Source organism: Balaenoptera physalus (assembly GCF_965194825.1).
Source record: "Balaenoptera physalus genome assembly, chromosome: 1".
Taxonomy (NCBI): Eukaryota; Metazoa; Chordata; class Mammalia; order Artiodactyla; family Balaenopteridae; genus Balaenoptera; species Balaenoptera physalus.
The window spans coordinates 183,275,848-183,297,709 of NC_138882.1; the positions used below are offsets into that span (position 1 = coordinate 183,275,848).

The 21,862-nt window shown below is 52.3% G+C and overlaps 1 protein-coding gene across 1 annotated transcript in view; it reads right to left on the reverse strand.

Moving 5' to 3' along the window:
• Positions 1–29: 29 nt before the first annotated feature.
• The window catches only part of LOC309642538 (protein-arginine deiminase type-4-like), a gene marked incomplete at its 5' end in the record, with an annotated part of 28,983 nt that continues 7,150 nt past the window's right edge, over positions 30–21,862 (reverse strand). Inside the window, 12 exon segments of the mRNA XM_082424180.1 lie at positions 30–5,527; positions 7,401–7,535; positions 8,051–8,121; positions 8,962–9,064; positions 9,316–9,457; positions 10,864–10,928; positions 10,931–11,020; positions 17,323–17,430; positions 19,086–19,197; positions 20,116–20,149; positions 20,152–20,218; positions 20,352–20,530. Coding sequence (XP_082280306.1) covers positions 5,294–5,527; positions 7,401–7,535; positions 8,051–8,121; positions 8,962–9,064; positions 9,316–9,457; positions 10,864–10,928; positions 10,931–11,020; positions 17,323–17,430; positions 19,086–19,197; positions 20,116–20,149; positions 20,152–20,218; positions 20,352–20,530 — 1,340 coding nt within the window. The 3' untranslated portion in view covers positions 30–5,293.

The window sequence follows — 21,862 nt, forward strand, 5'->3', positions numbered from 1 at the left end:
AGAGCCTGTGCATCACTAATTTATGCAGACCTTCGGAGGCTGAGGCTGGCTGCCTACGTCTCTGGCCTCCAACTGGGAGCAAGAGGGGCTCTGGGAAGCTGGTGTCTGGGACTGGTCAACCTGGCCCTGGCGCTGGAGGCTTAACTCAGCTGGAAGCTGTCAGGAGCAAATATCTGTAGGGGGTGCATGGGGCAGTGGTCAGGAGGGGGGCACGTGGCAGCACCTCTAGGCTCTGGGGCCTGGATTCTAAGGTGTGTGTTTCTTGGAAATTGATGAGGTAAGGCACAAAGTGCTGGACCAGTGGTCCTCAGCACTCTGGTGGTTGCAAAAACGATTGGGGGATGGGGTCTTCTTAAAGTTGCAAATTCCTGGGGTGTGGTCCAGGAAGCTGCCCCCTCTCCCCAGGTGATTAGGGGGATCCTTGACCATAGCTGTGTCACCAGCTCCCAGCAGGGGCCCGGTAGGTACTGGTGGAATGAATGGATGAAAGAGCCCCACTGAGCACGGTCACCAGCTGCTCCCCATCTCTGCTGAGTTCACTGAGCAAAGAAATGAGAACACCTGTTCCAGCCCACGAGGCTTACCAGCTAACTTTAAAACTGTTCATTTTATGTTTTCAGTGTGGGTTGTAGTTACTTGTGAATAGCTATGACATTCATGGGTCCAAGTTCAAAAGGGGCTCCTCCTGTCTCTCACCCACTCAGTTCCCTTACGTGCAGGCAGCCAGAGGCATCAGGTTCTTCTAAGTCTTTCCAAATAAATGTTACGCGTCACCAAGCCAACATGAACCTATATCCTCCCCTCTTTCTTACATTTACGTAAATGGTAATATATATGCTGCATAGTACTCCGTACCTCGCTTTGTTCACTTCATCGCATTTATAACTCAGAGAGAAGTTCTTCGTATCAGTAGGTAAAAAAGCATTCTGATCCTTTTTTATGGCTGTGTAGTATTCTGAGGAAGGCTGTACAATCATATAGAAGCGTTTGTTTTCAGTCTTTTGCCCTGGCACACGATTCTGTGATGAGTAACCTGTGTGTAACTGCCTGGGGGACATAAGTTGGGTACCGTATGAAGGCTGCCGGTGAGTCAGGCTTGGTGGATTCGAGATTAAAAAGAAAACTAGCCCTCCTTGGAAGCTTTAAGCATGCAGCATAACTGCAGTAGTGGCTTTGTTTTGGGGGCTCTTGGAGGCAGGGGGTGGCCAGGAAGACCCTAAATGCCCCTCTGGTAGGAGGAGCCCATCATGTGTATGCTCTCACCCCAAAGGGCTCACACACACCCATCCCCCCATCTGCTCACACACAAGCCAGCCAGAGCCCGGCTGGGGGGAAGGGATGGTCTGACTTGGGAGGGGTCGAGAGGGCTGGGCTCAGGGTTTTGGAGCAGAACAGCATGGGAGTTCTGTCCCTCCCACCTTTGGGCAGCCCTGCCTTGTGCGGGCCTCTGAGTATGGTGGGGAGGGGCACCCTCGGCCTGGTGCATGGAGAACCTTCAGGGCATGAGAGGGGCTTGGAGGGATCTAGAGCAGGTCCTGCACCCCCTCTAGGGGGATTCCTGTTCACCACTGACTCCCCAGCACCCACAAGAGTCCTGGACATAGTAGGTACTCAATAAGTTTTTGTGGCCCAAATGACTAAATGACCCCCAATCCCTGCAAGAGATAACCCAGTGGGCCTCCCCAGGTCTCTCCAATGAAGCGAGGGGTTTGTAACCATACGGCAACTTTTACGTGGATTCCCATGCTTCCTCACATGCTGATTCAGTGGAGGAAGTCCTCCCTCAGCTCCTCCGTGATGTTTCCTGAGATAATCAACTCCCACGGTCACTTTGGGTTGCTGGTGGACATTATGGTATGCCACCTGACCCCTTCTTCAGGGTGGAGGCATTAATTCCCCAGCTGCTATGAGTGTTGGCTTCCGGCTGCTCACAGCAAGTCCCTTTCCGGCAATCGTCTACTGCCAATTCCCAAGGTTACGGTCCCTCCTTGGGGGCAGCTACATCCAATGTGCGGAGACAAAGGGCAGGCTGCTTGTCTTAATTCAGGACAACTCTGAGGGCCCAGCCCCAGAGCATCCCAGGGGATTACCCAAAACCTCTGTGGTCACTACATCCCAGTTCACCGTCTCCCACTGCCCCCCAGACTCCCTCCCAGGTATGGTTCCTAACAGCACCCTCCCACCATTCCCCCCACCCCCGCCTCCGGCCCAGAAACCTCCTGTGGGCAGAATCTGTTTCCGGGAACCAGACATAAAACAGTCACCAAGGGCTTCCCTGGTGACGCAGGGGTTAAGAACCCGCCTGCCAATGCAGGGGACACGGGTTCGAGCCCTGGTCCGGGAAGATCCCACATGCCGCAGCGCAACTAAGCCTGGGCACCACAACTCCTGAGCCTGCGCTCTAGAGCCTGCGAGCCACAACTACTGAGCCTGCGTGGCACACCTACCGAAGCCCGTGCGCCTAGAGCCCGGGCTCCACAATGAGAAGCCACCGCAATGAGAAACCCGCCCACCGCAACGAAGAGTAGCCCCTGCTCACCGCAACTAGAGGAAGCCCGCATGCAGCAACAAAGACCCAACGAAGCCAAAGATAAATAAAATAAATAAATTTAAAAAAACAACAACAAAAAAAAACAAAAACAAAAACAGTCACCAAACAATCTCAATTCAAAGGTTTGAAAGTTGAACCCCACACAAAAGAAAACCCCTTAATTTGCTTTTATGAAATTAAATCTACCCCCCCACAAAAAGGTGATAATTATGTGATGGGATAGAGGTATCAGCTAACACTACAGTGGTCATCGTATTGCAATATATAAATGTATCAAATCAACACGTTTGCACACCTTAAACTTACACAATGTATATGTCAATTATATCTCAATTTTAAAAAAGTTAAGTCTTTCCCGTTAGGATTTAATGCAGCTGCAAAACTTAGAACTCTGGAAAGGGGATGCTTGGCTTCTTTCTTCCCCTTCTATCTCTCCAGCTGGCAAATGGTGGTTCCTAACCTTTCGTAGGTTGAATAATAGCCCCCAAAAGATATCAAGGCCCTAATCCCTGGAACCTGTGTTATCTCATATAGAAAGAGTCCTTGCAGTTGTGACTAAATTTGCAGATGTGACTAAGAGTTTTTGAGCTAAGATTATCCTGGATTATCTGGGTGGGCCCTAAATGCCGTCACACGTGTCTTTATAAGAGAAGCAGAGGGAGTGACATACACAGAGGAGAAGGCAACGTGACCACACAGGCAGAGATTGGAGCGATGCAGCCACCAGCCGAGGCATGCCGACAGCCGCCAGAAGCTGCAAGAGGCAAAGAGCGGATTCTCCCCTAGGGCTCCAGAAGAGACCCGGCCTTGCAGACATCTTGACTTCAGCCCAGTGAAACTGCTTCTGGACTTCTGGCCTCTAGAACGGTGAGAGGATAAATTTCTGTTGTTTTAAGCCACCAAGTCTGTGGTAATTTGTTAGAGCAGCTGCAGAAAACTAACATGTGAATCCAGGAGAAGGGAGGGGAGATGGGTGTTAGGGAGGGGAGGCAGCAGGAAAGTTCGTGCTCCTGGGTGCCATCACAAGATGCTCTACGGGGCTGGTAGGACTTAAACTGGTGCTTTCTCTCACTCGGGCTCCCCTGGCTCCTTTACTGATGCCCCACAACCCCCATGAACGGTTGGAGGAGGCTCACTTGCATTTAGCTGATGCGAGGGCTGCTTTAGCCGTCAGCTCATCTCTCCAGCCTTCTGCAGCCCCAGGAATCTGGCGAGGGCTTCAGCTTTTGTCTACTGAGCTCATTCACTGCTCCAGGCTGCCCTATTGGTCAGGTTTATGGGGACAACTTCACACCAGCTTCCCCTTGTGCATGGCCCCCTTCTGTCCACGAGAAACACTTGTGCATCTTCTGCCTCAGCAAATTCCAAGCGGGCGGGGGGGGGGGAGCTGATTCTCTTCAGAGAAGCACATGGTGACCGGGTTTATGGATCCCTTTCTCCCTAGTCTGTGTGAGGGCAGACACTCTGGATGACCATCTTTTTCCACCATGATGTTCTCCACGACTCACCTGAAAACAGCATCTCTGGGTGTTTTCTGAGCATCTCAGGCTCTATGGAGCCAAAATCTGGCCTCAATCTTCAAGACCTCAAGTCACCAAGTTTTATTTTCTTCAGGGGAATCTTAAGTCCTAATGTCAGGGCCACAAAAGAAAACATATGAAAAGGACACAATGGGGACTAACAACCTCATTCCACGAAACCCATGGCTCCTATTCTGTGCCACGTCCAGCTAGGCAGCGTGTGGCACAGCAGAAAACAAGAGGGACAAGACTTCGCTTTATGGGGCTTTCTAGCTGGTGGAACGGAAATGACAAATGGGAGAGACAATGAGAATTTCATGATGTCTGAAACGTTTGCGTGTTTGAAACGACAGTCAGTTCTCATGTTCCCCTTGGGTTCTTGCATTCCATGTCTGTTGCCTTTTTTTCAAAGGACAGTGTGACCAGGAATTAGGCTGCACCTTTGCCCTTGAACCTGATAAATATCGCTCTGTGGTATACAGAGAAGCCTGAGGCTGACATGACTTCATCTCTGCTGCTCTTTCCTGCCGAGTGTCCCTGTGGTCCGGTCAACTTTTTATAACTTTATTTTTTTAACCATGAAATACAGAGGAGTGCATTTAACATACACACACATTAAAGCAAATAATCAAATGAGCATCCATATACCTCAGGCGGTTCACCTGGCTGGCTGTTTGGAAACTGACTTCAGTGCAGCTTTGGGGATGTGCTACACCCCTGGGGGGCCCGGCCCTCCCCCTCCCCCTTCACTCTCCCTCAGAGGTTCCTTGGGAAGCTTAGAATCAACTAGGCTCAGATCATAGAAAATTTTATAGACCAAATGTATGCCCGGGAAAGAAAGACATACGCAGGAATGTTGCCCTTCAATGTATCGTGGTCGAAACTTCAAGTTTGTAATATTCAATTCGACCATGACAGTGAGTGAATGAGTGAATGAATAAATGAATGAATGCCAGGAGCATTAGCTTGACCTCACATACAAAGTGACTGTAAAACATCATTGCAGCTTCTCACAGCAGAAGTGAGTTTTCAATGCCACGACCATGTTGGGGTCCTCGGTGAGGATTCCAGGGGCTGGGGCACAGGGGAAGGAATCAAGCCACTGCCCAGAGGGTGATCCCCCACCCCGCCCCGGGAGCCAAAATGTCCCCAAGAGCTCTTGCTGTGCCTCACTGCAGGGGACCAGAGCCTCTGGCCAGGAGCTTGGGGTGGGGGGATGGGCTCAGGGCACCATGCACCACCACTTGAAGGAGAAGGTCTGCCGACGCACGTTGGTGCCGCAGTGCACGTCCCCATGCTGAACATGGTAGGTGTAGAAGTCATCGATGAAGGTGCAGTGGAGGCCCAGCGGCTCCAGCAGGGACCACACCTTCTCCTCCAGGCAGCAGCGGCCGTTGATGATGGGCCCAAAGGGCTTGGGGATGCCCAGGTGCTTCCCCAGCACCAGCATGTTCACCTGCAAAGAAGTGGGAGCCCAGGTCAGGGGCAGCAGCGCGTAGCCTGCGGCACCATCTGAGGGCCCCCTTCCTCTTCTGACCTTTGGAAATAACAGCCCCACTTCACAGATGAGCAAACTGAGGCCCAGACCTGTAACATGAGCTACTTAAGGCCACCCAGCGAGTCTAGGACTTATACTCAATTCTGTCGGACTCCGGGGTCCACATTCTTAACACTGTTCTCTCCTTCCCCACTGCCACCCTCTGGCAAACTCGATTACTCAAGGCCCAGCTCAAGTACCACCGCCTCCGTGAAGCTGCCTGTGAATTAGTCATCCTCCTCTGTGTTTCCATAGCTCCCAGCACAGTGCCTGGCACAGAGTAGGCACTTAATAAACATCTGTTGATATGATCTGGTGAATAAGTGACTACCTATTTTGGGGCACTTTCCATATGTTGTACCTTATGTAAATGACTATGTTTCCTCCATTATATTGGGAGGTGGCCTGGTGAGGTGAAAGGATGAGGATTTTGGCTCCAGGCCAACATGGATTTGAATCCCAGCACTACTATTACATAGCTATGTGGCCTTAGGCAAGTCACTTCGCCTCTCTGAGCCCCATCAGCAAAAAGAGCCCAAACACATTTCCATTGCTATGACAATTGGATAAGAATCTGTGTGCAGAGTCTGTGCCAGCTCGTAGTAAGCACGGAGTCAGTCACCAGGGCTTATGAGTCACTGAAGGGGCATCTCACTGCTCAGATGCAGCCTGTGCCGAGTGCCTGGCACTCTTTGTTTCTCCGCCTGTTCCACGCCCAGGCCCACGCCCCCACCTCCCATCATGGGGCTCCTGGGAGAGTCATGGCTCAGGCTCCAGCTCCCTCTGGGGCCTCGCACAGTGGAGGTACCAAGTCAGCCCTCAGCATAGCTGATTACTTCATCTGAGATGCCTCATCCCCCAGCCGTCAGCATCAGCTTTCTTGCCTGGCTGGGCTAAACTGGAGAAAAACTGAAATGCTTGGGGCCAATTTTATTCCAGGGGTTAAGAGGAAGGTGCCCCCTCCTGTCTCGTTTTAGCCAAGGAAGGTTTATTCTAAACAAAATCTTCTGCAGCACTTCAATGCATGAACAGAAAAAATCTAAACCACTGCATTTGAGGTCCTATCTTGGAACCCCAGGGCCCTGGAGAACCCAGTTTGAGGACCACTGTGCCAGGGACTACTGGCTCTCCCCTGAACTGTAATCCGCAGCTGCAGCAGGAGAGGGGGCTGAAGGACCCCAGTAGTATTGGGTGAGGTTTCTGCCTGGCCTTTGGGTATTCTTGGAAGAGACAGAGCAAGAGGGCAGAGGGATGGGAAATATATACTAGATGCCTTCAAGATGATGCTGGGATCAGTTAAAAGTTCTCGACAAAAGTGGATCTCCCTCAAGTTCACCTTCAGACAGGTGAGTCCCACTTAGCCCAGGCAGTGCCAGCCTAACCTCCTCAGAGAGGCCTTCCTGGACCAGTCTGAAAAGGTGCCCCACCTTTATTCCCTTCATGGTACTTAATTCGACCTGAGAGCATCTTGCTTGTTGCTTGTCTCCCCCACCAAAACCTGCCCCATTCCTACCTCACCCACCACCTGAAGTCCACAGCGGGCAGTTCAGCCAGACCCCAGGCTCTGAATCCCAGCTCTGAATCCCACCTCTTGCCAGGGACCTGGTCTCCCTGGGCATCATCTGTAAAGTGGGGGTGATGATAGTCTTTGACCCCCAGGCGGTTGCCTAAAGCCTCTGTAAGGCAGATAGGGCCGTGCAAACCCCAACGGGTGAGGAGACAACCAAGCCTCCTGGACCCAGTGCCCAGCTGGCCTCTCTGACTTAAGGCTACTCAGAGGTCACTTCCTCACCATGTTTGGGAAAAAGGCTTTGGCCTTGAGGGTCCCTTTGAAGACTTTCTGGAGCTTGAAGAGCTGGGGGACGTCCACGATGTCCCGCTCCGTCAGCTCCCGCTTCAGCACCTCCCGGTTCCAGTCGATGCATTTCTGGGGGGGCGGGAGGAGGGGACGGCGGTGGGTGGGGCGGGGCTAGCAGGGGGCAGGGCGCGGGCTGCCGTGGGGGAGGGGCCGGTGGGGCTGAGGCCTGGCCAGGGGAAGGACCAGGGACAGGATCAGGAAGGCGGTGATGGGCACCTCCTTTTCCTCCCTCCTTCCCTCCCTCTGCTCAGTCCCTCTGCCTCTTGTTTCTGCTTCTGTGTCCCTGCCTTTCTGGTCACTCCAAAGCTTGGCCTATCTCCTGCCCCTGTCCCTCTGTTTCTGAGAGTTTCCCCCATCTCTCTCCAACTCCAGCTTTGCCAATTCTCTCTCTTCTGTGCATCACCTTGTGTGTGTTCCTGTAGTGGTGACCGAGGTCTCCTCTCTCTCACACACACATTGACCTAAACCCCAGGGCTGTTCATCACGGACTTGGGCCTCTAACCTCAGGGAAGGGGGCTGGAGGTGGGGGTGGGAGTGTCAGGTCTGCCCGGGGTGTGGCATCTCCTGGGCAGCCAGGCTAGTACCTCCACATATGAATTATGTTCTCTCAGTTTCTCGTTTGACAGAATGTCCTTTATTTTCTGCTGAGTTTTGTCTGTCATGGAGAAAAAGAAAAGAAAAAAAGCAGATGAATTCAGAGGTCCATTTTGCTCTTCCCAGCAGGTCCAGTCGGGGCTCAGTTTTCCCATCTATAAAATGGGGGCAGCAATGATTCCTAACATATAGGTTTATTATGAGCATCTGGGAGGCAGATGACTTTAATAAAATAATCTACCAGGGTAAGTTCTCATTAAGAGTGTTACCTTTGCTCCCTTAAATTCTCTTATCTCCAAAGGGATCCCGTTTCCGGAGGGGCAAACAGAGGTCTGACCATTGCCTGATGCTACAAGACATATACGGATATTAGGTGAAAACTCTCAGCCATGGTGACTTCAACCTCTGACTCTGGCCAGTGTCTGTGGACTTCACTGAAAAACATATTTCATTCTGTGCTCCACCCAGACTGAACTTTCTTCAGGTCCTCAAACACATCTTGCGTTCTCCTGCCTCTGTGACTTTGCTGTTCCTTCTGTCTGGAATATCTCTCTTCCTCCCATCCCACTGCCCCATTTGCATGGCTAACTCCTGCTCATCTCTCACGCTCATGCTTGATCTTCGCCTCCTCCAGGAAGCCTTCCTTGAGCTCCTCCCAGACACCCCTCAATGCCCCTGTGTTTAGTTGTTTCCTTCACTCACTTTGCCCCGGACTGTGGGTCCTGAGGGCAGGGAGCTATTCTGCCCTGTTCATACAGCATCCCCAGCACTTAGCACAAAGCCTGGTGCTCAGTGGCTGCTCAGAAGATGTCTGTTGCCTGAATGATTCCGTCTGGCAATAGGAGACCATGTGAAGGCAGAGGAAGTTTCCCAGGTAAAAGAACAGGCACGGCCAACTTACTCTTGACCCCTTGGAACAGCAGAGCCTCCCCATGGCCGTCCTTCATCCGCTCCTGGAACAGTTTGTAGCAGGACCTGGGGCTGGCCAGGAGCAGCCGGAAGCCCTGGAGGCAGAAACCCTGGGATCAGAGGTCAGCTTTGCCCCTGGGTCTCCTAAGGAGGAAGGCTCTGCTGAGGGTATGGGGAGTGTGGGCTTGGACCTGGGCAGGCCACCTCTTACATGCCCCCTCCTGGGGGTGAGGGAAAAACACAGTCAGGAAGGTAAGGTCAGTCACCCCCAGACAGAGGCAGAGCTGTGTTTGGAAACCCAAGAAGGAGGCATGTGGCTTCCTCCAGGCAGCCCCCCAGACTGCACCTTCTTGTGCACTGGAACGAAGCTCAGGAACTCATCCATGTGGCCCACAGACAGCCAGTCGGAGTAGAGTTTCACAGGGGCCTGCACCTGCTGGGCACTGAGGAAATCCTGCAGGTCCTGGTGCATCTCCTGGCTTTCCTTGCTGCCAACGCGGGGTTAAAGGGGTTATGGGGAGATGGGGGTGGGGGAGCCAACAAGGGTGGGGATTAACAAGGAAGTCTCTTCGGGACTGGGACTTGGCGAAGGGGTCAAGGTTCTCCTTCAGGGAAGGGATTCAGGACCCTGGGATGCCTTTTTTTATTATTATTATATCTTCTAACATCTGAGAAATTTAGAAATTGTCACCCCAGTTTTGTTGGGGAAAACTGAGGCATGGAGTCAGTAAGGTAAGTAGGACCAGAGCTTAGCTTCAGAAAGCACTGCCTGTTGACTCAGCCTAGATGCTGGTGTTGTGAGTAAACGTGGGGTCTGGAGCTGGTCCCACTGAGTCGGTGAACTCTTATTAGCTGTGTGCCCTTGGGGACATCAGTTTTCCTCTTGCTCTGACCTCCAAGGTCCTTTGTGATCTAGCCCTTTGCTCTTTCTCTTGCTCAGTCTGTTTTAGCCACTCTGGCCTGCTTGAACCCACTAAGCCAGAGGTCTCCAACCTTTTTGACACCAGGGACCGGTTTCGTGGAAGACAATTTTTCCATGGACGGGGATGGGGGGTGGCGGGAGATGGTTTCAGGATGATTCAAGTGCATTACATTTATTGTGCACTTTATTTCTATTATTATTACATCGTAATATATAATGAGATAATTGTACAACTCACCGTAGTGCTGACAGGAGGCAGAGCTCAGGCGGTAATGCAAGCATTGGGGAGCAGCTGTACATACAGATGAAGCTTCGCTCACTCGTTCGCCTGCCACTCACCTCCTGCTGTGTGGCCCGGTTCCTAACAGGCCTTGGGCAGGTACCAGTCCGTGGCCGGGTGCTGGGGACCCCTGCACTAAGCTATTCCTGCCACAGGGTCTTTGCCCATGCTCTTTCGTCTGCCAGGAACCCTCCCCCCCAGATCTCCATGCAGCCATGTCCTCCTTGTCATCAGACCTCAGCTCAAAAGTCCCCTCCCCAGAGAGGCCCTCCCCGGTCACCTTAACATAGTTCCCACTCTTCCTCTGCCCCTCTCTTTTGTGCTCTCTTCACTGTTTGAAATTATTTTATTTGTTTGCTTTTCTATTATGTGTCTCCCCCACTAGAATAGTGGCAGGGACCTATCTGTCACGTTCATGGCTACATTCCTTCCTAGCTCCTAGCACAGTGCCGGGCACATAGTAGGTGCTCAGTAAATATTTACCTACCAAAAGTGTGTAAGTGGCAGAGCTGGAATTTGAGCTTGGAACTGTTGGGCTCCTGAGCAGGTATTCCTTGCTGTGTATTTTGATTGCTCTCATACCCCCTCAAGTTTGTGGAGCCTTCTTGGTCTGGGAGCAAGTAGGGAAGGCTTCTGCTTTTCCCCAGCATCCCTGGGTCCTGGCCCCTCCTCTCCCCCCCTCCCCTCCTTACCTGGGGTAACCGCTGTCCCCAGTGAGCATCCTGCCCAGCGGGTATTCCTTCTCCCCGACTGTCACCCGGGGGGGCTCACTTCCAGGTTCCCAAAGGAGTCGAGGTCAGTAACTCTCCCTGTTTGGGGCACTCGAGTCATGTAGCCAAAATCTGGACCCTGAGATGGGAGAAGCAGTGCCAAGAGTTAGAGAACTTAGTCCCTCGGTGAAGAGAGGGTGGGGTCCAGGTTTAAAGATTAGCCTGGTCACAGGGAGTAACCTTTCAGCAGCTGGTTCAGAGCAGGTCTCATTATTATGTGTGGAATATTGAAGGAAAGCTGAGTCAGGGGGGCAAGAAAAGGGACCAGGATTTGTAAGAGTCCCTAACGGGCACCTGCTGCTTCATTAACCTTAACTCGGGTGTAATAATGAATCTGCAAGATCTCGTTTTTATCCTCATTTTCAGAGCAGAAACTAAGGTCAGAGTGGTGTGTGGCTCTTCAGGTTCCAGAGCCAGTTTGCAAGACTGGGATTTGAACTGTCTCTACAACAGGCCGTCTTGGTCCAATGGGGCTGCATCCTGACCTCGGGCTGGAATGAACCTCCCCAAATGGCTGTGACATCTCCATCTTCACGAGAAGACTGGTCAGGTGACACACCTCTCACCCCCGTATTAGTTTCCAGCTGCTGCTGTAACCCAGTTAGTGGCTTCAAACAACACACATTTATCTCTGACGGTTCTGAGGTCAGAAGTCTGAAATCAGTTTCACTGGGCTAAAATCAAGGGGTGGCATGTTGGTTCCTTTTGGAGGCTCTGGCAGAGAATCCATTTTCTTTCCTTTATCAGCTTCTAGTGGCCACGTCGGCTGGTCGCCTCTTCTTCCATCTCTTCAATGCCCATCACTCCAACCTCTGTTGCTGTCATCACATGCCTTTTCCCACCGCAACCCGCATTCCTCCCTCTCACAAGGAGCGTTGTGATTACATAGAGCCCACCCAGATCCTGAGAATCCCCATCTCAAGATCCCTAACTTAATCACATCTGCAAAGCCCCTGTTGCCATGTAAGACAGCCTCTGGTTCCGGGGATTAGGCCACATTTGAGGAGCCATCATTCGGTCTACGTACTGCACCTGTAACTCTGCTTCCTACAAGTCGATGGTCTGTACCCTGGGGCTTCATGGGGGCCACAGACTCCCTGAAAACAGATTCCAAAGAGTGAGCTAGGGTGCGTTTTTCTGGGAAGATGACTAGTCTCAAGGAGGTCTGTGATAGCATAAGTCTAAAAACCATCATTTCCAAATCCTCCCTTTCTCTCTAAAACCCATGCCAACCTGACTTCCTCCCCGGCTGGGCCATCAACACTGCTCCCTCGAGGTCTTCGTGGTCACACAGCTAAACCCAGTGGGCAGTGCCCAGGCTTCCTTGTCCATTAGCAGCATCCGAGTCAGCTGGTCACCCCCACGTCCCTCCCACACTTTCTGCACTTGGCTTCGGCCATTGCTCCCTCTCAGCCTCCTGTGTACTGGGGGCCTTGATTCACTCCCTCCTTTGATGATCTCACCCAGTCTCATGAAATACCATCCACATGCTGACCATGCCCACGTTTATATCTCAGTCTGCATTTCCCTCCCAAACGCCGTACATGTGGTGCAACGTCCCACTTGGATGTTGCCTAAATATCTCACATTTGCCCCAAACAGAACTGCTGATCCCCGCTTCCCAGCCCCTTGTCCCCTGTTCCTCCCTCAGTGCTCCCATCTCAAGGGATGACACCTGCCACTCACAAGGGTCAAAACCTGAAGTCACCTAGGCTTGTCACTCCCTCACAGCATCAGGAAATCCTATTGGCTCTGTCCTCAAAGCATATCCCAAATCTGGCCGTTTCTCACCCCCTCCCCTGCTCCCCTGGTCTGCAACCCCATCATCTTTCACCAGTTACAGCACCAGCCTCATCCCCACTCTCCCTGCTCCCACCCTTGCCCCGCTGCCGTCCATTCTCAGTGGGCAGCCAGAGGTTCTCTTTAATAACATCAAGCAGATCATAATCATCCTCTGTTTAAGACTCTGCAATGATTCCCCAGTTTCTCAGATTCTAAACAAATGGCCTTACGATGGCCAGGAAGCTCACAGGATCCGTCTCCCCACTACACCTCATCCCCATCACCTCTCTGCCTCTCCTACCACTTTGCCTCTTGCTCACTCAGCTCCACCCCTTCAGGCCTCCTCGCTATTCTGTGAACATGCCAGGCATGCCCTGCCTCAGGGCCTTTGCACTGGCTGTCCCACCGCCCAGAACACTCTTCACCGAGATGTCTATAGAGTCAACTTCTTCACCTCTTTCCAGTTTTTGCTCCAGCGTCAACTTCTCAAAGAGGCCTCCCCTGACCATTTTATTTAAAACTGCAATCCAATCCCCCCACCACTCTGGCACCTGTGAGCCCCTTGATTCTGCTCTTTCTTTTTCTGCAGTACTTGATTTCACCTCCCAACATATAATGTAATGTATTTATTCATTAAACATATGGTACCTTGTCTATCTCTCTGGGCTAGAATGTCAGCTCCATGAGGGCAGGGGCCTTGGCATTGCTCACCAATGGATTCCAAGTGCCTAGAACAGGGCTGGGCACAGGGTATGTGCTCAAAGAACGTTTGATGAATGAATAGCAAATTCATCCAAGTCACTGCCCTGGCTGTCGCCATGAGAAGAAAGCTACCTAGGCTGCAGGCTTGGATTTCTGCAGGCGAATGAAGGGGTATCCATGGTCTGGAGAAGGGCCCCCCCCCCACCCACCCAGAGCAAGATGTGCAGGAGATGCTCACATGTGCTACTTGCTACAGGTCCCAGCACAGGCTTAGAATGTGTCCAAGTTCTCCTCCAGTCTTTCTGGTTCATCAAAGATGAAAGTCCCAGAGTGGGAGATGCAAATCCATCCTTAATACCGGCTAACCTCCCGTCTTAACAAGCGGAGGGCGAAACCTGGTTCAGAGTTTTTGCAGTCATTTGTGTGGAGCTGGATTTAATAGCACTCTTTTGTTTTCATTCTGTGTAACTTCAAGGTTCAACGCTTCTACTTATGGCAAGTGCTACTGGTGTTCCACTGACCCATTTAAAATGTACTGACGTTGTCTTGTGGGAGAACAGCCACCACGTGTAAGCTGCGTGCCAAGTGCCTGGTGTACAGTGACGGGCACTACGGCCCAGGCCCTGCCCTTGTGGTGCTTCCAGTCTAGCAGGGAGACAGAGGATGGAAAGTAAACAGCCCGGTGATTTATAACAGAGACTCCAGAAGGAACCAGCAGTGCTGCAGTGGAGAATGCCAGGGGCGCGGATGTGTCCTTCAGTACCAGGATGGCCTCACTAAGGCGGGCATTGAAGCTGAGACCTGAAGGTGGAGAAGCAGCCAGACGTGTGAACCGGGAAGCTAACCGGGAAGCGGGAACAGCATGTGAAAAGGCCCTGGGGCAAGCACAAGTTGGGTACATTTGAAGAACAGGAAGGAGGCCAGTGGGGCTGGAGCCAGGTGAGGGACAGGGAAAGTGGCCCATGATGGGGTTGGAGAAGCAGATGGGGCTGTTGCCTGGTGAGGAGTTTGACTTTTTTTTTTTTAAGCATCTTTATTGGAGTATAATTGCTTTACAATGGTGTGTTAGTTTCTGCTGTATAACAAAGTGAATCAGCTATACGTATACATATATCCCCATGTCCCCTCCTTCTTACGTCTCCCTCCCACCCTCCCTATCCCACCCCTCTAGGTGGTCACAAAGCACCGAGCTGATCTCCCTGTACTATGTGGCTGCTTCCCACTAGCTATCTACTTTACATTTGGTAGTGTATATATGTCCGTGCCACTGTCTCACTTCATCCCAGCTTACCCTTCCCCCTCCCCATGTCCTCAAGTCCATTCCCTACATCTGCGTCTTTATTTCTGTCCTGCCCCTAGGTTCTTCAGAACCTTTTTTTTTTTTTTCAGATTCCATATATGTGTGTTAGCATATGGTATTTGTTTTTCTCTTTCTGACTTACTTCACTCTGTATGACAGACTCTAGGTCCATCCACCTCACTACAAATAACTCAGTTTCATTTCTTTTTATGGCTGAGTAATATTCTATTGTATATATGTGCCACATCTTCTTTATCCATTCATCTGTTGAAGGACAATTAGGTTGCTTCCATGTCCTGACTATTGTAAATAGAGCTGCAATGAACGCTGTGGTACCTGACTCTTTTTTTTTTTTTAAGGGTTTTTTTTTTTTTAATTATGTGTAACACAGACAAAGTTATTTAAGTCAATAAATTTTTAAGGAATTTCACATGTTCTGATTCTTTCCACTGCCAATCACCTTAGTTCCTCCAAACTCACAATCTTCAAGATAAAATAGCCCTTTCAAAAAGAAGTTATCATGTGAGTCAGCCCACAGTTCTTTTAGTTAGGCTTCTTTGATCTCCAATGAAATATGGACACACTTCAAAATTCCCCACCTGTAATCTTTGGGATCCAGTTTCCGCAAGCGATTTACTGTAGGACCATGTTTAGGGTCAGGGATGGATCTGCCTGGTTCTGAATTTGACACCCTCTAAAAATGTATTAGGTTCAAATCATATTCACTCCTAAGCCATCACACCCTAGAACAGTACAGATCATTGGGATATGCCAATACCTAAGATAAAAAGTTTGTTAGGTTTTTCATAGTTTACTTGGCAGCTCTGTCTTGTAGTTCTTTCCCACAGATCTAACAGGTAGTTCTATGAGTAAAGGAAACCACACAGTTAATCTATGAGGCGTTTCCAACGATGTAGGTTTACAGAAAAAGCCCCATCGGAATAGACCTCAACCATGACTCTTCTGAATTATGGTTTTCTCAGGGTATATGCCCAGTAATGGGATTGCTGGGTCATATGGTAGTTCTATTTTTAGTTTTTTAAGGAACCTCCATACTGTTCTCCATAGTGGCTGCATCAATTTACATTCCCACCAACAGTGCAAGAGGGTTGCCTTTTCGAGGAGTTTGACTTTGATCCTAATTCTTTTCCTGAGTGATTTGAATACCCCAGACGAGCGTGGCTAAGAGACCGTCGCAGCCCCCCTCTTCCGAGGCTGTCTGTGGGTTGGGTGGGACACCTGTGCTGCGGTGTCTGTCTGTCTGCCTGGCAGCTGGCTGGTGACGTCAGAGAGCCTAGCCTTCCTCACTCTTCGAGACATGGCCACTGAACACAATAGGAGTGAAATCAGCGAGAAGGGCCAAAGTCTCAGCGCAGCTGGCAAATTCATCCTGTTGCTCCTGAAACAGGATTAACCTGATTCTGTGGCAGAGAGATACCAGTGACCCCCAACTAAATCCCCTCATTGGCACCACTCAGCACAGGAGAACAAGCGAGTTAAACTCAAGTTTCCTTTCAAAGCCTCCTGCGTGGGCAGGGCCGCTTCCTTTCCCCTTGGGGCACAGGGTGCTCCTTGGAAAGCCATTCCCCACAGCAAACCTTGCACCCCGCACTCTTTCCTTTGTTTTCCCTGGTGCCTGAGGTTAGGGGGCTGTCCAGGCTCAGATCGCAGGCCTGGGGTCTTACTGGGAAAGCAGGGAGCAGGGTGCTCATGGCCCAGTTTGAATTCTAGCTTCACTCTCTTTTTGTGTGACCTCGGGAAAGCTCCTCACCTCTCTGAGCCTCAGTTTCTTCATCTATAAAATGGGCCTAGTGAGAGCATCTACCTTAGAGGTTGTTAGATTAAATGAGTCAGCTCATGTAAGAATTTAGCCCTGTGACTGCCACAGAACGCGTGCTCAATAAATGTAACCATTATTATTACTATTATTATTCTTCTTCTTTGCTGAGTTTGCCCGAAACTGACAGGTTAGTCAAGCATGACTCACTAATATGTCACCCTCGCCCCACCCCCCAAACACATGTAGAGACCTTGGCTGATAAAGTCACACCGAGGAAATGACCACTCTGATCCTGAACATCCCCATGTCCCAGAAGGAGCCCCCCAAAGACCAGACTCCCACCCAAAAGACAGAGCCTCCAGCTGGACATTGGGGAAGGTTCTGGTCCTGGCCCTACCCCCACCTTCCAGCAAGAGCATCTTTGTTTTTTTTTTTTTGGCCGCATTGCACAGTATGTGGGATCTTAGCTCTCTGACCAGGGATGGAAACCGTGCCCCCTGCAGTGGAAGCGTGAAGTCTTATCCACTGGGCCGCCAGGGAAGTCCCAAGAGCAAGAGCATCTGTGGGGAGGACTTATGTCCTCGGCAGGGTTTTCCTGAGGACAAAGTGAGCTCATGGCCAGAAAGGGCTTTGGGAAAGGAAGAGCCAGATCTCATCACATAACAGAAATGCCCCGGCCACCTGTGTGATGGCTGCTTGGGCAGGACGCACACCTGCAGGGCGCTCAGCAGCAGGAGGGGGTGGGAGACAGAAAATGAGGAAGGAGGCCTCAAGGCAAGGGTTTCAGCGCTGGTGCCCATCCCCGCCTAGTACGTACCAGCACGCATTTGATGGGGAAATCCTTCAGGCCTCTGTTCCTTGGGGAGTCAAAGACCACGGGCAGCATTTTGTGTGGGGCTTGGATGTAGCCGATCTCCATCTCATCCTGTGAAGAGCGAGTGGAGGGGAGGCTGTTACACACGCTGCCGGGGTCTCAACCCCCAGCGCAGGGATGGGGGTGGGGAACCATCGACACTCTCCCCCTTGCAGTCAAGGGCAAGCGCACGTGGGACATTCAACTCCAGAGGAGGGGCTCCAGGAAAGCAGAGCTTACTGTCCTGTGTTTGAACCAACGTGTAGTGGAAGCAATGGCGTGCCCTTCACTCTCGCTCCTGGTGAGTGCCGGGCCAGATGCCAGGTACCCATGGTGTACGAGCCTGTCCTCGAGGGGAGATCCAGGAGCTGGGCACTCACCACCTGGTGCTAGGAGGTGATGGGAGGGAGGTGAGGGGTCTTCGGGAACACGGAAGAGGGACTCCTGATTCAGTTGGGACGGGTCAGAGGAGAGTTCTTAAAAAGAACCTACTTTATAGCACAGGGAACTCTACTCAATGCTCTGTGGTGACCTAAAAGGGAAGGGAATCTAAGAGAAGATATATGTATATGTGTAACTGATTCACTTTGCTGTACAGCAGAAACTAACACAACATTGCAAAGCAACTATACTCCAATAAAAATTAATTTAAAAAAAAGAGAAGGAGCGTTGCTGAGCTGAGGCTGGAGGGCAGAGGTAGCTCTGCCCCAAAGGAGGGCAGGTGAGGCCCCAGCCAAGCCCATGGGGCAGAGACGGGGAGGGCGCAGAAATGAATCGAGTACACATCCTGCCTGTATTTTAGCAGGCAGGCGTGATGTTGGACACATCACTATTAGCTGAACCATCCGAAATTGCCATTCTTGGAGGTAAAAAATGGTGGCATATCAGCCATTTCTTCTGGTTCAACCTGATTTAACACAGATGGAAGGATGAGAAAGGAAGAGAGGGTATTATTTGGAGGTTTAGAAGAAAGAGGAATGAATTCCCCGCTGGAGGGATTGAGGACATTTATGGAGGGGATTCGAGCTGGGATTGGACAGGACTGATTTGGACGTGGGGGTGGGAATGGGGAGGGCGGCTGGAGAGAAGGAGCAGGGCTATGGGATGGGGTGGGAGCAGGGCGGGCAGCATGGAAGGAGAGGCACGGAGGCTCGGTCAGCCCGCCAACTGCCCACTGGCACCACCCAGTGCCAGGTTCTGGGTGATGAGCTGAATGAGACTCCCTCTCTGCCCTCAGGGGGCTCATGGCACGACGGGGTGGAGGGGGAGCCTGGCACAGAGACGGAATGGTGATCCAGTGTGGCCAGTGTGGGACAGCCAGATTGAGAGGCAAGCTGAGGAGGAGGAGATGGGAGCCATGGAAAGTGCTGGAGCAGGGGTGTGGCCTGGCCTGGTGGCCGAGCCCGGGAAGGCTGGCTTGGAGGGAGGTTGCTAGGGAGAATGGTTGAGCTCCAGCCCCCTGAGCTTTGCAGCATTTCCTCAATTTCCTGAAGTTGTCTGAGACCTTTCAAGCAGGAATGTGGTCATCTTGGTGACCACGGCGGGCATGACGTGGCCGCGGAGTCACTTGCCTGAGCCCTCCGTCTGCGAGGACCCTCAGAGGCTCCTAACCCCCTGCCTGTCTGAGGAAGGGTGGCCAGCCAGGTGCTCGGCCGAGCCCTAGGAGCCCAGGTCCCCGTGTCCCTTGACCCTCAGGGATGCGCCTCCTGTGCGCCCGGGCCACGCACCTGCATCCACCGGTCATTCATGCTCTCCTCCTTGGCACAGACCATCAGCTTGCACCTGACTTTCTTGGCCAGAGCAGCCCCTGACTTCAGGAAATCCTCATTTTCAAATAACCTAGAAAGAACAGAAAGAACAATCTCCTTAGTGGCCTTGGCTGGCCTCCAAGGGGGCAAGCTGGACCCCTGGGGTGTCTCTAGGGATGGAGCAGGAGCTCAGGGCTGGGTGGAGTGGGGGAGGGGCACAGCGGGTGCTCCAAGACACCTGGAGCCTGGACAGAGACCGCAGCTCACCCTGTCTCTTTGCTCTTAGCGAGCTTAGCTCATTGAACTCTGGTAACAACCCAGGAGGAGAACTAGCGGGCAGCCTTCCACCGAGGAGGAGACAGAATGAGGAGGTCAGAGGTCAAGGTCACGCCATCTGGATTCGAACCCAGGCCTTGCTGGCTTCCAGCCTGCATCCTGACCACGGGGTTACATTCTCACCCCTTCTGCCCCAAAGCAATGGGAAGAGGAGAGGGGAAGGTCCCCCTGTGACCCCGCATGGTTAGCAGGGGCTCTCAGACTGCGGGAGGGATGCCGAGCCTCCCCCGGCAACTTGCGAAAACACAGCTGGGCCCCGTCCCGCCCCCAGAGTCGAGACCCAGCAGTTCAGAGGCTGGCCCGGAACGTGCATTGTAAATGAGTGCCCAGGGGTTCCTGGTGCAGAAGGCTCACAGGCTGCCCTCTGAGGAACCCTGGAGGCCTCACCCAGGGACTCGGGGTTCTCATCTTCCAGGTCTGGCCAACTCTAGAGGCCCCCAGGAGCTAAAGCAGCCCTTGGCCTGCCTCAGGGCAGGATAGTGACACGGAAACACCACCAATAATGATTTTCCTGACCTTTTTATGGTTCTTAACAAGCCTCAGCCCTCAGCAAGTCATAGCACAGATGTCACCTTTTCCCCATTTACACAGCAAGTGCGTGATGGGCTCCTGGTCCAGGGCTCTGCCTGGGGGTGTGTCTGTGCCCCGCCCTCAGCCCTCCAGGGCCCCTCGCCTGCACACATACACCCCCTTCGGGGGCTGAGTGTGGGGGTCATGATCCAGGGGGCCACGTGGAAGACCACGCTGTCGTGGAAAACCAGGGCCTTGGGGAGCTCCTGCAGGGGGAGGCGCAGGGGAGGAGCTGTCACGGCAGCCAGCGCCCAGCACCTACCGCTTCCCAGTGGCTGTTTGGCGCCCCTCCCCAGCTGGGCCAGAGCCTGGAAGCCCAGATCCCCCCGCTTGGCCTACCGGGTTGGACGTGTCCAGCGGGGACACATTGAGGGAAACGAGCCCTGGGAAGCTGGCGTCTGGGAGAGCCAGGCCCTCCACATGGAAGTCTGTGCTGTGATGGCCACCCTGGAGCTCCAGGGGGTGACAGGGGTGCTGTGGCCCCAGGATCATGCCGTACCTGGAGGGCTGTTTGTCTGCTGGGAGAGAGCAGGGGAGGCTCAGGTCTGCGTCCCTACTTCTGAGACCTTGTCTTCTTGGTGTGTGATGCCTTCCCAAGGCCGTGGCATCTCACCCCTAAGGACCCCTCACAGCTGGATCTGGCAGGAGCCTCCCCTCAGGAGGAAGGGAGTAAAGGCCCCGCCCTCACCCTCCCGATGGAGGTCCAGGAATGGAGTGATGAGGTTGCCTGAGTCATTCACAACTTTACAGAAAGTCCAATATACATTATAGTTCATTCATTCGTTCATCCATCCATTCACTCCCTATCACCTGCTCTCAGCTGACACCTGGAAAGACCAGGGCGACTGTCACTGTCCTGGTCCCCAGGGAGTGCACAATCTCCTGGGTAAGTAGGGAGGAGCAAAGACAGTCAAAATTACAGAGAGTAGTAAGTTCTGGAAGGTCAGGGAAGGCTTCCTGGAGGAGGTGATACCTCCACAGAGGCAAGGAGTTGGTTTGTGGCCAAACCAATGTCAGTCTAATCGCTGTGGTTTGAATGGAAGTCAGATCAAGTTGCGCCTCTGCACAGCCCTCAGATGGCCCCCCACCTCCCACAGACTAAAAGCCACAGTCATTTCCTGCCTCCCTGTCCCAGCCCCTTCCCCTCTGGCCTTTCTTCTCCACCCTCATCCCCCGCTTAACCCTTGCCTGATGCACTCCAGCAGAGCCGGCCTCCCTACATTCCTCAAGCCCATGGGCACATCCTACCTCAAGGCCTTTGCACTTGTGGTTTCCTCTGCCAGGAGTGCCCTTCCCCTGGGTGTTCCCACACCTCCGTCTGCTCAATGACACCTTCTGGGGGAAGCCTTCCCCGGCCCCCCTTCCTCACACCCCTCGTTCTCTTCCTCTTGGCTGTTGCATCCTTCTGTGTAGCATTTAATGCCGTCTGAGGCACTAGACACTTTAATGATTTTACATATCATTGCTCTCAACCCGCTGAGATGAAAGTGACATGAGGGCAGGGACTTTGTTTTGTTCTTTGCTCCGTGCCCTGTGCCTAGAACCGAGCCCGGCGCTCAGTGGCAGGTGCTCGCAAGCTGCTGAGAAGTTACTGATGTCTCTGATTAGCAGGTTGTTGGAGAACAAATTATTACATGTTACAATTACTATGTGCAGTCAGCTTGGATTCAAAAACCTCTGTAAACAACAGTCCTGTGTATGTGTGTGTGTGTGTGACAGAGACAGACACACAGAGAACAACTACAACAGTCCTTGGGAGGGAGGTCATTTCCTTCTCAGTGCTCATCCAGCCCCAGACATCATCTTGTTTGCCTGCATTTTGTCTGTGCCCTTTCTACAGGGTAACGGGC